The 16,631-nt window shown below is 37.8% G+C and overlaps 3 protein-coding genes across 3 annotated transcripts; all 3 read right to left on the bottom strand.

Moving 5' to 3' along the window:
* Positions 1–1,497: 1,497 nt before the first annotated feature.
* LOC115412679 (olfactory receptor 142-like) lies at positions 1,498–2,424 on the bottom strand. The gene has a single exon (XM_030125294.1). The coding sequence runs from the start codon at positions 2,422–2,424 to the stop codon at positions 1,498–1,500; it is 927 nt and encodes a 308-aa protein (XP_029981154.1).
* A 3,319-nt stretch (positions 2,425–5,743) lies between these two features.
* LOC115412705 (olfactory receptor 142-like) lies at positions 5,744–6,670 on the bottom strand. The gene has a single exon (XM_030125332.1). The coding sequence runs from the start codon at positions 6,668–6,670 to the stop codon at positions 5,744–5,746; it is 927 nt and encodes a 308-aa protein (XP_029981192.1).
* Positions 6,671–14,502: 7,832 nt separating this feature from the next.
* Positions 14,503–15,435, bottom strand: LOC115412692 (olfactory receptor 6N2-like). Its single transcript, XM_030125309.1, has one exon. The coding sequence runs from the start codon at positions 15,433–15,435 to the stop codon at positions 14,503–14,505; it is 933 nt and encodes a 310-aa protein (XP_029981169.1).
* Positions 15,436–16,631: the final 1,196 nt, after the last annotated feature.

Here is a 16,631-nt window from a genome sequence, read left to right as displayed (position 1 = left end):
TCCTTCTGCTGACAAGCTTTATGGAGATGCTGATTTCATTTTCATTGTCACTGTGGACAACTGAAGTAAAGTGTCTGTGTTAATATGGGCACGACAAAACAGAATATGTGTAAGGAAAAAAAATTAAGTGTGTGTTTCCAGTATGTAATAACCTTAAGGGAGTGTGTGTGTGTGTGGGGGGGGCACTGCAGTGATCAGCCTTGGCGGAGGTCTGCGCTCTCTGAGTGCTTTTCTACTTTCAATGAGTTTTTAATCATTGATGGGGTTGTCCTCTCCGAGGATGAAATTTATTGAGCAGAAGTAAGGATGTAAAAATCAGAGGGGGGGGTTGACCCCCCCCCCCAACAAACTGCGCCCTGCATACACACACTTTCACTCTCGCACACACTCCTTTAATGTTATTACACACTCGTAGACAGATAAATATGTTCTGTTTCCCAGTGCCACTCTCAAGTTAACCAGTTAGGAATATTTCACATTTATGATCAAGACTAATGAGGATTCAGAAATTTAACTCAGTGACAGTGAAAAATATTTATACTAGAAAAGCACTCTGAGAGTGCAGACCTCCGCCAAGGCTGATCAGTGGGCCCCCCCACCCCCGATCACCACCAAAATTTAATTATTTGTTCTTTGGGCCAGTATCAACATTTCCTGAAATTTTCATCCAAATCGATCCATAACTTTTTCAGTTATCTTGCACAGACAAACAGACAAACCAACGTTGACAAAAACATAATAATAATAACTAGAAAAGCACTCGGAGAGCGCAGACCTCCGCCAAGGCTGATCAGTGGCCCCCCCCATGGGCCCCCCCACGCCAAGGAGGTTATATTTTTGCCAGGGTTTGTTTGTTTGTCTGTCTGTCTGTTTGTCTGTCCGTTAGTGTGCAACCTAACTCAAAAAGTTATGGACAGATTTTGATGAAGTTTTCAGGGTTTGTTGGAAATGGGCCCCCCTGTGTGCCCCCCCACCCCCGATCACCACCAAAATTTAATCATTTCTTCCTTATCCCATTTCCAACAAACCCTGAAAATTTCATCAAAATCTGTCCATAACTTTTTGAGTTATGTTGCACACTAACAGACAGACAAACAGACAGACAGACAAACAAACCCTGGCAAAAACATAACCTCCTTGGCGGAGGTAATAATAATAATAATAATAATAATAATAATAATAATAATAATAATAATAATAATAATAATAATATCATGGATTAGATTTCTATAGCACTTTTCAAGGCACCCAAAGCACTTTACAGTATTGAAATGACTCATGCATCATATACAGAAATGTAAACTGCTAACATAAAACAAAGCCATAAAGACACAATTCAACATTTGAGGAATTATATTTATTAAAATAAAACCTGTTTGCATTAAATATCACCAATAAAACAAATAAAGATAGGAATGAATTCACTTGTTGAACATTAAATACCTTTTGAGTCTGATCACATCTCTACTTCAGTAATGAGAGGAAAAATCACATACATCACATCAGAGCAGTTGAACAGAACAATCTTTTCAGGTGTTTATAAATTTCTTTCACTTTTAGCCCATATATGATTGGATTAAACAAAGAATGATACGTAATTACTTGTAACGTCATTATCATCCGTGCAGTTTTTGGAAAATCCGATTTTATCCGCACTATAATGACATCATATGCACATAAACAGAAGAAACTGATTAAAACCAGTAAATGTGGGAAACATGTCTGAGCAGCTTTGGTTCGCATTTCCTTAGAGCTTCTATATGATATTACAAATATTTTCATGTAAGTGAAAAGTATAAAAAGCATCGGCAAGAGTCCTGTGTTTATAAGAACAAAAATACCAAATATAGTCCTTACTCTTGAAGTCCCACAGCCGAGTTTATAAAGGGAGTTGTTACAGAAAATTCCTTTTAAAGTGAAATCACAAAGTGTCATATCAGCGCTGAGCTTTACCAGCACTATAACGTGAGTGGCAGGCAGGAGCCACGCTAAAACCAGAGAGACACTCATGGTTGTCTTTGTCATGATAGTTGTATACTGTAAAGGTCTACAAATAGAAACATATCTGTCATAGGCCATGGCTGCCAGAAGTGAGATGTCTGAACTTGCCAAAGTGTAAATAAAAAAAAACTGAATGAGACAAGTTGAATAAGATATCATAGGTTTTACAGATAAAAAGTCATTCAACAGCTTTGGGTAGATCGTAGTGCTGAAAAGGACGGAATTAAGTAACAAAGCTGCAATAAAAATATACATAGGTTCATGGAGGTTTTGGTGAATCCAAATCAGACAAACAATGGTAAAATTACAGCAGATTATTAATATATATACTATAAACATGACTGAAAAATAGACATATCTATATTTATGTAGTTCAACATACCCATCGAATATTATATATGTAGTATTTAATTCATCCTCCATAACTGTCAGAAATGTTGACTGATTAATAAAACATGTGGATTAAATAAGCACTGTTCCCAATCAATGATTCAACAGAAAGGTTTCACTTTGAAGAATACCATAACATTTCATCTGTACTGCAATGTCCTACTCATGCTCCTCAGCTTCAGCTGTATCGGTGCATGCTCATTTCCAAAGCTGTGAAAGTGAGCTGTGACTGTGGACGGCCTTTATTAGGCTGCATCAGCCTCTGTGGATCTCATTAAACACCAGCAAATAGTGTGAATAACCTGTAAATGCTGGAGGCCTGAACTCATTGACAGTACCTCAGGGAATGTTGGATAGTTTTGCAAAACTTTGCAGAAACATTGTCATCAGTGCATAGATGAATGAAGATGCTTTTGGTGGTCAAAGGTCAAGGATACGTTGACCTCTTCTGTGTCCATTCTTATGAAGATAAATTCTCAAGTAGGCCCTGGGGAAAATGTTTTGGCAATGGCTACTGCCACAGTACTGTGGCACAAACTATGGATGTGTCTGTTGCCACAGAGCCAATCAAATGTTGGCATTTGTACAAGAGCCAATCACAGATACTGTTCCATGAACTCATTATCCTCCTGTTGCCACAGTACTGTGGTGATATATGGAGTATACTTCAATTCATTCTTTTGGGCATTTTGCTACCACAGTACTGTGGCAATTGATGGAAGAAATGACAAATTAGTGATAGTATATAGGATAGAATAGGAATTATTGTTCTAAATACACTATATGTTGTTTTATGGTGTTCTTTGCTCTGTGAGTCAGTGAGATTATGGCTGAAGAAGGTGGGTGGAGCTACATGTTAGATGCCACAGTGTGGCATATGACTTATTAGTTCTGTGTCAGTTCAGTGTATTGAGTGCTGTGCGCTGAAATCAACACTCTGAACGTTGCCCCAGTGGATGATTTATATCAAAGTCGAATTTACCCCCCCGCCATTTGAAAATCTTCAGGAGAAAAAAAAACAAAAACAAAATTTAAAAAAATACTACTTCGACCAGGAACTAAACCCTAGTCTTCTTCATTGCAGTCTGATGCATTACAGAGTGAGCTGAATGACTTGGTACTTTGTACTTGTGTTTACATGTGATGTTTAACATATAAAGGACTTGGTCAAGTTTGACCCTCTTCTGCCTCCCTCACTCACACACACATACACACAGGGTGCGATTTGTCAAAAAAACAAAAAAAAAAAACAGAGAAGGGGATATATGTATTTTTTTTTAATCAGGAAAAAACAAACAATCAACAGGCCTAATTACCTCCGCCAGGGAGGTTATGTTTTTGTCGGTGTTGGTTTGTCTGTCTGTCTTTCTGTCTGTCCGTGCGCAAGATAGCTCAAAAAGTTATGGACGGATTTGGATGAAAATTTCAGGAAATATTGATACTGGCACAAGGAACAAATGATTAAATTTTGGTGGTGATTAGGGGTGGGGGGGCCACTGATCAGCCTTGGCGGAGGTCTGCGCTCTACAAGGGCTTTTCTAGAAAAGACAGCACAGACCTCCGCCAAGGCAGATCAGTGGCCCCCCCACCCCCGATCACCACCAAAATGTAATCATTTGTTCCTTGTGCCAGTATCAACATTTCCTGAAATTTTCATCCAAATCCGGGGCATTGATCTGCCTTGGCGGAGGTCTGCGCTCTCGGAGTGCTTCTAGTTCTTTTTTAAGTTTATGGTAGGCCCTATCACATGTCGAACAGTTGAACATTCATCTTTAATGCAAACTAAAAATACATGAAACATTGAATTTTCTGCCACAGCCACACCTGCGATGTGGGAGATGGCCTAATGAAGTTTCAGGACCATAGATGAGGGCCGATCACACAAACATGATAGAGGATTTATGGCAAAGTGGCAACTCCGTCAGACTGTAAAACATAACAAAACCTAATCAATTAAGATTTCACATCATGTCAAAATAAGTGAGTTAAGTAGCAGTAGTTTGCTCTGATGTGGGTCTTCATGTGTTGAACATGTACACTGGTGCCTACAGACATACGTTCATACAGCCTGGTGTGTGTACCTCACATGTACTGAGTGACACTTGAGAGCGAGAGAGAGAGAGAGAGAGAGAGACTGATATATACAGAGAGAGATAGGTAAGGTATACAATGTATTTATGTGCATGGGGACGTTCGCAAATTTCAAGACTGCCGACAGTTCGGTTCAGGTGAAAGTTAGTGCCAGTAATGTAGACTACAGGTGGAAGAAAACTCAGTCACAACCTGCCTGTTATTTCAGTTAGTTTTTAATCATTGATGGGGTTGTCCCCCCCCGAGGATGAAATTCATTGAGCAGAAGTAAGGATGTAAAAACCAGAGGGGGGGTTGATCCCCACCACCACCCCCAACAAATCACACCCTGCATACACACACTTTCACCCTCACACACACTCCCTTAAAGTTATTACACACTCGTAGACGCATAAATATGTTCTGTTTCCCAGTGCCACTCTCAAGTTAACCAGTTAGGAATATTTCACATTTATGATCAAGACTAATGAGGATTAAAAAATTTCACTCAGTAACAGTGAAAAATATTATAAATATAAAATAGTTTTCTATTTGTTTTAGAGAGAGGAGGCCTTGGTCCTGTATTTCATAATAGGTGGGAGTTTGGTGAACACTGTTTCAGTGCCAAACGATGACCTAACCCAGGCTGATAACAATCCAGGAAGAAATATTATTATCATATCATTGTTTTATGCGGTAAAGGATACATTTTTATGTTGTTTTTTTTTTCCATAAAAAAGAGTGTGATAACTCTGAATGTGCAGGTAAGGGATTAAAGTTGAACTGACAGTGAAGGAATATTTAACAGTTATGATCCAGACTGAAGTGGGTTAAAGGACTTAATGGGAGTGGGAGTTTATTTGTAAGCAAATACTGCAAAAAATATCAATATAGGATAATTTTACAGCAGTTTTTGACATAGCCCCCTTTATCAACAAACTGTAAAACAGACAGATGTTTTTCAATTTTTAGCTGATGCTGCAGAGAAACTAAAAATGCATGATTGTCTATTGGGACCAATCTCTGATATAATCTGTGATATATTTAAAAGACTGATGCATCATATACAGAAATGCAAACTGCTAACATAAAACAAAGCTGTTAAGACACAATTCAACATTTGTGAAATTATGTTTATATAATTAATAAAACAAAACCTGTTTGCATAAAATATCACCAATAAAACAAATAAAAATATGAATGAATGCACTTGTTAAACATTAAATACCTTTTGAGTCTGATCACATCTCTACTTCAGTAATGAGAGGAAAAATCACATACATCACATCAGAGCAGTTGAACAGAACAATCTTTTCAGGTGTTTATAAATTTCTTTCATTTTTAGCCCATATATGATTGGATTAAACAAAGAATGATACGTAATTATTTGTAACGTCATTATCATCCGTGCAGTTTTTGGAAAATCCGATTTTATCCGCACTATAATGACATCATATGCACATAAACAGAAGAAACTGATTAAAACCAGTAAATGTGGGAAACATGTCTGAGCAGCTTTGGTTCGCATTTCCTTAGAGCTTCTATATGATATTACAAATATTTTCATGTAAGTGAAAAGTATAAAAAGCATCGGCAAGAGTCCTGTGTTTATAAGAACAAAAATACCAAATATAGTCCTTACTCTTGAAGTCCCACAGCCGAGTTTATAAAGGGAGTTGTTACAGAGGATTCCTTTTATAGTGAAATCACAAAGTGTCATATCAGCGCTGAGCTTTACCAGCACTATAATGTGAGTGGCAGGCAAGAGCCACGCTAAAACCAGAGAGACACTCATGGTTGTCTTTGTCATGATAGTTGTATACTGTAAAGGTCTACAAATAGAAACATATCTGTCATAGGCCATGGCTGCCAGAAGTGAGATGTCTGAACTTGCCAAAGTGTAAAAAAAAAAAAACTGAAAGAGACAAGTTGAATAAGATATCATAGGTTTTACAGATAAAAAGTCATTCAACAGCTTTGGGTAGATCGTAGTGCTGAAAAGGACGGAATTAAGTAACAAAGCTGCAATAAAAATATACATGGGTTCATGGAGGTTTTGGTGAATCCAAATCAGACAAACAATGGTAAAATTACAGCAGATTATTAATATATATACTATAAACATGACTGAAAAATAGACATATCTATATTTATGTAGTTCAACATACCCATCGAACATTATATATGTAGTATTTAATTCATCCTCCATAACTGTCAGAAATGTTGACTGATTAATAAAACATGTGGATTAAATAAGCACTGTTCACAATCAATAATTCAACAGAAAGGTTTCACTTTGAAGAATACCATAACATTTCATCTGTACTGCAATGTCCTACTCATGCTCCTCAGCTTCAGCTGTATCGGTGCATGCTCATTTCCAAAGCTGTGAAAGTGAGCTGTGACTGTGGACGTCCTTTATTAGGCTGCATCAGCCTCTGTGGACCTCATTAAACACCAGCAAATAGTGTGAATAACCTGTAAATGCTGGAGGCCTGAACTCATTGACAGTACCTCAGGGAATGTTGGATAGTTTTGCAAAACTTTGCAGAAACATTGTCATCTGTGCATAGATGAATGAAGATGCTTTTGGTGGTCAAAGGTCAAGGATACGTTGACCTCTTCTGTGTCCATTCTTATGAAGATAAATTCTCAAGTAGGCCCTGGGGAAAATGTTTTGGCAATGGCTACTGCCACAGTACTGTGGCACAAACTATAGGTGTGTCTGTTGCCACAGAGCCAATCAAATGTTGGCATTTGTACTAGAGCCAATCACAGACACTGTTCCATGAACTCATTATCCTCCTGTTGCCACAGTACTGTGGTGATATATGGAGTATACTTCAGTTCATTCTTTTGGGCATTTTGTTACCACAGTACTGTGGCAATTGATGGAAAAAATGACACATTAGTGATAGTATATAGGATAGAATAGGAATTATTGTTCTAAATACTCTGTATGTTGTTTTATGGTGTTCTTCGATGTGGAGGCTGGAGAAGGTGGGCGGAGCTACATGTTAGGTGTGCTGTGTGACTTCTCAGTTCAGTGTGTTGAGTGCTGTGGTCTGAATTCTGCACTCTTAACGTTGTCTCAGTGGCTGATTTTTATTAAAGTCAGATTTACCTACTACCAATATTTCGTGCCACAGTACTGTGTCAGTTGCCACTTCGAAATGCTTTACAATTTGGCACAAATGTTCAGTTGTCGGGAATGATGAACTGAAACTATTTTGGTGGCAAAGGGCTAAAGGTCAAGCTTGTTTTAACCTCATGTTTGTCTGTTATGAATACAACATCTTACACCTTAACACATGCAGGGAATGTCTTCAAATTTGCATCATTCATTTGAGCTTAAAAATGTATTATTTTGGTGACCATAGCTCAATGTGAAGTCAGGTTGTGATGTGGATGTTCCATTCCAAATTTAGCACCAAAGTTATTCAATTTCCCAAATGCAGATTATATTTAAAATATGTGCATTTAATACATATTTCTTATGCAGTTACTTGTGCTTTTCCAAATACTTTTTGTTTTTTTAATTGCAATCACATGTGGGCAGAATTAAGTACAGGTTTTAATACACCCACACCACTTAAGGGGTGCATAAACGCCCTGCTTATACCAGGTATTAACATGCACCCTGAGTGATGTGATCATAAGAGGACAGCACTAATGGAAGTGTGATCACCTTCAAAATGCACATAGGATGCAGTTAGATCTGGTCCATGGTATTGGATAGATATGGCAACACTCTTAAGCTATATTTAGACAGTAATGATCTGAACCGAAAACTCAACATTGGCGTTGCATTCTCACTTTTAATTCCACGTTTAGATGTGCGTTTTGGGAGGAAATCTGCATGCAGACAGACATGCAAAAGTGTGTGAAATGAATGTAGTATGCATATTAGGTGGGTAGGTGGCATCACCATGCCTGTGATGTAAACTCTACGTGATGAGAAAACATAGTTTTGTGTATTCAACCCTTTAGACAGTGATGCAAGAATGGAGCATTTTTAAGATTTCCACTCTGGAAGGTGGATTCACTTTTGGGTGTTTTCAACCCCCATCATCTAAACGAAAGGCACATCAGATAAAATATTTTGTCATTTTCACCCAAGAGACTTGTGTAAACTGGGCCTTTACGTACAAGCATACATGCAATATCGGCCACCACGATTGTTGCCCACTAGTCCTAACTCATGGAAATAATTGTAAAGTCTTAGGGCCTGATTTACTAAGATCGCAAATAACGGGTGCAAATGTGCTTGCTCGTGCTAAAATATGTGCGTGCTATTGATTTGCGTGTCAGGGGTGATCAACTAAGATTGCCTGCGCAAATGACCAAAGTCTTGGAGACCGCCCTAATCAAATGAGGATTTTGTGTGCGCTACTGGTTGTCGTCATGGAGACAGTACGCTGTAAAAACTGCTCTGGGATATCCTAGCACTCATAAATATGATGTTGCTCTTTTTCCACACAGAGGGGTGAATAGGTATTTCTCTGTTGTTGTTTATCAGTGGTGAAGTGTGTTATTAGTGAAATAAATACCTTCTGTCTTTATGTTGCTCTGTATGGTGAATGAAAACTTGTAAGTCCGTGGGCATGAGAGAGAACCCTCCACATCAGTGCTTATATAGGCGGTTCAGGAGCCCAGTCACAACACCGTGGACAGCCCTGTGTGTGTGTGTGTGTGTGTGTGTGTGTTGTGCAGCGCTAGAACCCCTTGCGTGCATGCGGTGCGAGAGAGAGAGAGAGAGAGAGACAGAGACGTCTCTCAGTAGCTGATCCTGGCCTGATGTGATGCGCCACTGGTGGAACTAGGCGTGGGGGGCAGGCCCATAAAGTGGGGGGCCATATGTCTCAAATTATTTTTTTTCTTCTGTCATTCCAAAAATGTTGATGTGATCAGATCAGATTGGTTCTCTGCATTGTGCCTATGCCTCTTCCTCGCCACAACTACTGCAGCCAGTTTTGCACGAAGTTAAAACCTGCCTTTCAGACGCGCTAAATATAGACGCAAAATCAGCCACCGCAATCAGTTTCAGGTTTGGTAAATCACGCTAAATAAATATTTGCATTTACTCCTCCCAATTACTTTGCGTGTTCTGGCAGAAACGCCCATATTGCATATTCATCAGAGCAAACACACTAAATGGGTTGCGTGAGCTATTTTGCCCATTTGAGAGGTGCAAACCTCGGTGCGCCCTGTTAGTAGATTAGCGTCAACATGTTTCTGCATGCGCAGTCAAGTTTGCGCATGTTTTTACACACGCAAACCTTTAGTAAATCAGGCCCTTAGTGTCCATGGTACGAAGGGTCTGTCAAAACAATATGGTAAAGCTCAGCACAGGTACAAATCCACAGAGTGAAAAGAAGGGGTGACTGCACAGACCCCTGAGGGACTCCAGTGTCACACATTATCACACCTGACATAGTCATCAAGTCTCACATGCTGTGGCCTTTTAGAGACATAATCTGTGACCCATGCAAACACTTGCTGCCTCCATTTTTACCCTCATCAGTACTGGCTGAAGACAGTTAAAAACACTGGGGAAAAAAAAATATATATATATATATATATTTATACATATATATATATATATATATATATATATATATATATATATATATATATATATAAATACATATATATATAAATACATATATATATATATATATATATATATATATATATATATATATATATATATAAATAAACAGGGATCTGTGTAATAAGACAATGACAGAATTTTCCAGAGCCATGCCTAAATCGCAGACTGTATAATATAACTGGTGATCAGTGGAACTGTGCCGTCACCTTCTGGCTTCTGAACTGTCGTTTTGAAGCCAGTAGTTTACGAGTTGGATATTGTCAGAAAAACAAAACTATGAACTGAAAATCCAGAAATTGGAAATTAAAATTGACCGTGAATGAAATATCACACAGACCTATTAGACACAGAAGTCTTCTACTTTGACTTCTGACAAAAAGAGGAAAAAATTTGAGACAGACCACCAAATTACTTACTTACTTACAATGGTGGCATCAAATTAATTAGGTGTTCCAAATAATATGGATGAGAAACAATTGTTGACTCAATATGTTCAGGGTGAATGTAAGTATATGAAAGTGAGGTCTATTTGGAGCCAAGCCCAAAGGCTGTCATCTGTGTTAGAACTGTAAAGTGCACGGTCTGGCCAAAAAAAAAAAAAAAGTTGCACATGCAATATTTGACTGCACCACCTTTGGTTCTGATTACAGGAGACATTCACTGTGACATCTTTTTTGCCATATAATATAACTTTTTTTCTACTGAATCAATTGAAATTGGAAAACAGTTTCAAAAACTAAGTTAAAACATGAGTCTATGCAGTAAATCCTAAGAATAACTTGGATTTTGATCATATATGTTGACTTTCCCTTGACCCGACCCTATTGTAATCCTTCTGAACCTAGTAACTGGTCTCTACTTGTGAATTATCCTAAGCTACTCTACACTACTTAAATCAGTTTGGATGGACAGGTCAAAAATTCCATAGAGATAAACAGTGCACCAAACATCTCGGAAAGTGGGGTTTGCCTGGAAAATGCAAAAGGAATAAATCCAGCCTGTATTGTTTTGATTTCTTATTGTAATTTCCATCAGGAATTGTGTTGCTTCTTGTTGCTCATTCTAACCAACAATACATGTGGCCTTTACACGGACATTGAGCTTCAAATGTGTATGTACTTGAACTAATTGGAATTACTTTATAGAAATGTGTTTTCACTTTGACATTAAAGAGTATTCATTATTATTTTTATTTCTTTTTTTAATCCATAAAGACCCAAAAATCCACCATCAACCAAAACTATCTACTGATAAAACTGTTTAATACCTTTTGATCTACTAATCCTATGTAAATAATTGGTGTAAAATACAGTTTGTCATCTTTCCATGGTCATCAGATATGACCCATTTGGACGTTCAAAGGCTCTGTAGTTACCGTGGGAACAGTCATCTGCTCCAACACTGATTCACCAGTAAAACCCATGGAGTTTGATCAATGACAGTGGATGGAGACACTTGGGTTATGTTCAGTTATTGATATATTTGCTGAAAAAGTCACCCTTTCTTTCAGTTTTCTCTGTTTCGGATATAATAACCTTCAACTTTAATCTGAATTTATCTCAACATCTACACGATTAGTGAATTGAATATGAGAAAATACATGATTTTTACTGAAAAATGTGCAAAATACAGTGGATAATATACAATAAATGGCAATGAATCACTTAAACAAGGTGAAATAGAGAGTAAAATTAATTTGGGAACTACCACAAAAGTCACACTGGGTCTTTATGGGTTAAATCATCATCTCATCTACTTCCATCTGACCTTGTCTCCTGCATCTTCTTTCACACCATCTACCTTCACATCCTGCTTTATCACATTCATAAATATTCTCTTTTGCTTCTTGCCTGGTACCTCTATCTTCACCATCCTTCTACAAACATATTCACTATCCCTACTTTACACTTTAAAAAAAAAAAAATGTCTTAATTTATATTGACCATGATTCCATTTATAAAAGCAATAAAAATCTTAAACATCCAAGGTGTGAATACTTTTCATAGACACTGTTCCTGACAAGTTCCTGACATAGTTATTCAAGCTTGCTTCTCTGGGACAATACTGTGCAGGCCTAGGGCAACACGGGGGCTGTTTTAATTTCCTTCTTATTTAGCGTGTATGCAGCTAACTTCAAGTGCAGCTCTGAGTCCCGTCACGTCCAGAATTACTCCAACACTGCTATTGTGGTGTGTATAATTATGGACAGAAAGGGAGTATAAGGATCTGACTAAAGCCTTTGGTAACTGAAGTGAAAAGAAGGGTCTCTTACCAAAACACTCTCAAGACTATTGAAATTGTAATGAATGTTTGGTGCTCTAAAACAACCTATTCAGCTAGTTAACATTCATGGGGTGGAGAATTGTACACTGGCACATGCATACACATATCTAGATCACCTGACATTAAGATCAATGAGACCCAAGATGGTTGATTGAAACAATGGAAAAGGACGGTTCATTAACTGGAAAGAGGCCAGATCCCCTGGAGACTCCTTAAGTCACTCATAATCAGATATAGACTATCCTGGACCATAGAGATAATCCCCTTCACTATTGGGCTATTAACTGAATTTGCTCATGGGATTTTATAAAGCTGATCTTATGTAATGCTTGGCCCACCATGAATGAAAGCCTACTGCATCTGGATTTTATTGCAACACAGGATGAATATGTGATAGACGTATATACCTAGGTAGAAGACAAAGAAGTTCTATAGTGACATCACATCACACCTAGTGTTTCTGTCCTGGGATGTAAACTGTGATGCAGCCTAAAGGACTCTGTCCCACATTACTGCACAACAACAGCAAAAACCTGCTCGGTCCACTTGTGTAAACTAAAAATTCTCCCCAAGTCTGCTAGTAACAGCATTAACTTGGTAACTTTTTCTCCAGCATTTCAGCCAACCATACTCAGATGTAACACAAGTGGTGCCAAGCACAATAAGCCCCGCCCCTCGCATGTATTTCACTCATTATAAGTAAACTAGTGCATTGACCCGCGGGGATCCACGAGTTCTAGATGTAATCATTTTCATGCTGTCGTGTATTTGTGCATGCTGTACCGCATTTGTCCAGCAGTCACCGCCAAAGCATTATAAGTATAGCAACGTGATTGTAAGGCTGTTGTATTCCACAATTATTAATATTTTCCAAATATTGGTCCTTTCAACTTGTCATTTTTGCTAGTCTCTTCCTCGACCAAAAACGCATAGGTATCCCAAACTCTCTTTCTGGATTTTGTGTGAATCCCCAGACACACACACACACACACACACACACACACACACACACACACACACACACACACACAAGCACCAAACCTGAGGGGACAGAGCTTTTTTCTGTTGCTGCTCTGAACCCTCTGGAACTCCCACCCACCTACCATCCGACACTGCTCTGACCTCAATACCCTCAAATCCCTGTTAAAAACTCACTTATTTAAGATTATTTTTAATGTTTAATTGTCTTATATTCATATACCTGCCTTTTGCACCTGCTTTTTATCTGTTTTTAATGTGTTTGGTATCTGTTTTTATCTGCTTTATGTCAAGTGTCTTTGAGTACCACGAAAAGCACTATACAAATAAAATGTCTTATTATTATTATATGCACACACAGAGGCCACTTGGCTTTTATAATATAGAAGGGATGATTTTTTTTTTTTTAAATCATAAAAAATTTGAACTTTGGCCTACCTTTCCAAAATGTAACGACCTCTTTTCTTTGTCACTGGCAATCTATAAACCCAATTTGGTATGAATTCAACCAACAGTTTTGCTGCTAAAGTGTTAACAAACACACAGAACAAAAAACAATACCCCTTGCCCCCCCTTTGGAGGGTGGGGTAATAAAAAGTATGATGGAAAGGTAGATGTTCAGACTAAAATCTGTCATGCTTAGCACAGCAGCAACCACATGCCATAATCCACTAACTTCCTTCCTTCCAGTTTCTTGACTGATGATAAAAGCTTGTAATTATAAGTCTTTTCATATATTCAAGGAAGGCGCGGTAAACATAAAGAGCTTGAAGTCAGAAGTGGAGGAGTAAAATGTTTTACAAGCATTTAGTTAATTCCCTGAAACATCAAAATTAAAACTGTCAAAAAATTAATAGGTGAGAAAACACACCAGTTACACAGTATCCATCTTCAGTTTAACTGTGGGGAGTAAGCTGGTAGAGCCCCTATACACACATGAGGCCTTCTGTTGCAAAAAAAAAAAAAAAAAAGCCCTCTCTTTCCTTTACCTTTCCTGTCCTTTGTGAAAGAAGTATAGTAAAGAACAAATTCTTAAAAAAAAACAAAAAAAAAAACAAAAAAAACAAAAACAAAGAATCATCAAAACATCTTTAAATACTTTTTGTGGATGTAGTTTAAAGAGTATTACTTTCAGAAGTACTCATTTTAGCACTACACACCCTACATCAGATCATTTTAGATGAATAGAACAACCTCTTGAGGTGCATAGAAATCTCTTTCATTTTTAGTCCATATATGATCGGATTAAACAAGGGGTGATAGAGAATTAATAGTAAAGTCATTATTAAACGGGCAGTTTTTGGAAAGTCAGATTCCATACGAACTATAATAATATCATATGATCCTAAACAGAAGACGCTCAATAACACTAATAGGTGGGGTAAACAAGTCTGAGCAGCTTTTTTTCTGACTTCTGCACAACTTTTATAGGATATTAAAAGTATTTTTGAGTATGTAAATAAAATGAAAAGCAATGGAAAAAGTACAACATTTATCAGAGCAACTCCACCCGATATAGTGAGAGCTTGTGAACTCTCACAGTAGAGTTTATAGAGTGAATTATTGCATAAAATGCCTTTTAAAGTGAAATCACAAAGTTTTATATCATCACTGACCATTACAAGCACAGGAAGTAGTGTATGACAAGCAGGCAGAAACCAGGCTAAAATGAGTGATAAACTGATGGTTGTTTTTGTCATTATTGTTGTATAATGCAGAGGTTTACATATAGACACGTACCTGTCATAAGCCATGGCTGCCAACAGTAAGAATTCAGAACTCCCAAATGTGTAAAACATAAAAAACTGACAAAGACAAGCTGAATAAGATATGACCTGTTTCTCAGATAAAAGGTCAATCAGCAGCTTTGGGTAGATGGAAGTGCTATAAAGAACAGAGTTAAGTAGCAAAGCTGCAATGAAAACATACATAGGCTCATGGAGATTTTCATGAATCCAGATAAGACATACAATAGTAAAATTACTGCAAATTATTAATACATATGCAGTAAATATTATCACAAAATAGACATATCTGTATATGTTCACTTCACCGTATGCATCAATTATTATGTATGTTGTATTCAATTTGTTAGCCATTAATTTTGTCAAAACTGGTCATCGATAAAGCAAGAAAATCACATAGCTGTACACGAATCACCCAGTCTGTCCAGTCTGTTCTGTCTATTCATATGTACAGGATTAAGTGTATATTTGCCTGCAGTATTGAAAAGGGAAGCGGGTATGAGATGTTTTTATTTAACTGTGTCACCCTCCATGGATCTCATTAAACACTAACATAAGTATGAGAAGCACTTCATTGAACTCTGGAGGCCTTACATCATTGACATATCATAGGTAATAAACACTAATGCAAGAATACTAATTCTGAAGTCTAAATCACGGACTCATCTATGCGATAGAATCTTGGCCTTAAAAAGTTTAGTCAATGATACAACTGTTATCAGAGACCTGGAAAGAGTTTGCCTGGAGTGTATATTTCATTTCTAGGGATGCACCGATCCGATACCAGTATCGGGCATCAGCTCCAATACTCAGTATGTGTTCTTGTACTCGTACTCATAAAAGTAATCCAATACAAATGCACCGATACCACTTACGGCCGTGTGACATTCACAGTTCAGTGCAGCAGGTACGTGGCAGTGGAATAATGTGTGGGGAGTGTGAAGAGTGTGGAGATTTTTCAAAATGAATGACAGTGATAAAAGTAACACTGACTGCAAGTAACATTAAAAGACACAGACGGATACTGACGAAGCATTCTGTCCGTCCTCTGCGTACATTCCATCCATTTTCCAGGTGCTCACGGATGCGTACCCAGACGGAGAATACCAGAATCGGAACCGTGGAGGTAGAGGATCTGTTCAAAGCGCGACTGTGTGAGTTAGAGAAAAACTACTGACAGATTTAGGACAAGTACCCAGGACTCGGCCAATTTCCATCCTACTTATAATACTATGGAGGTATGGAGTGGTGCGGACCGCCACCAGCGGAAGTGAAAACGAAACTTATCACTCATTTATCTTTTCTCTACCTCCTGAAGCTAAGCTTTTAAACCATACCAGCAAAATTTTTGCAATATTAGTATCACATTAGTGTTACCTCTGTCGTCTCCATGTTTGTTATTACTGACTTTCTTCTTCTCATAAAACTTTACTCTTCTTCGTGGTATTTATCCAGTGTGGTTAACTAGGAGCGGCGCCCCCTGGTGGATTAATTGACAAACGCTCATTCCAACACATTAAATGTTAGTAGCAGCACCTTGTTCCAGTCAG

This window comes from Sphaeramia orbicularis, chromosome 21, assembly GCF_902148855.1.
Source record: "Sphaeramia orbicularis chromosome 21, fSphaOr1.1, whole genome shotgun sequence".
Taxonomy (NCBI): domain Eukaryota; kingdom Metazoa; phylum Chordata; class Actinopteri; order Kurtiformes; family Apogonidae; genus Sphaeramia; species Sphaeramia orbicularis.
The sequence above is the reverse complement of the archived record's forward strand: the minus strand, read 5'-3'. Positions and strand labels throughout refer to the sequence as shown.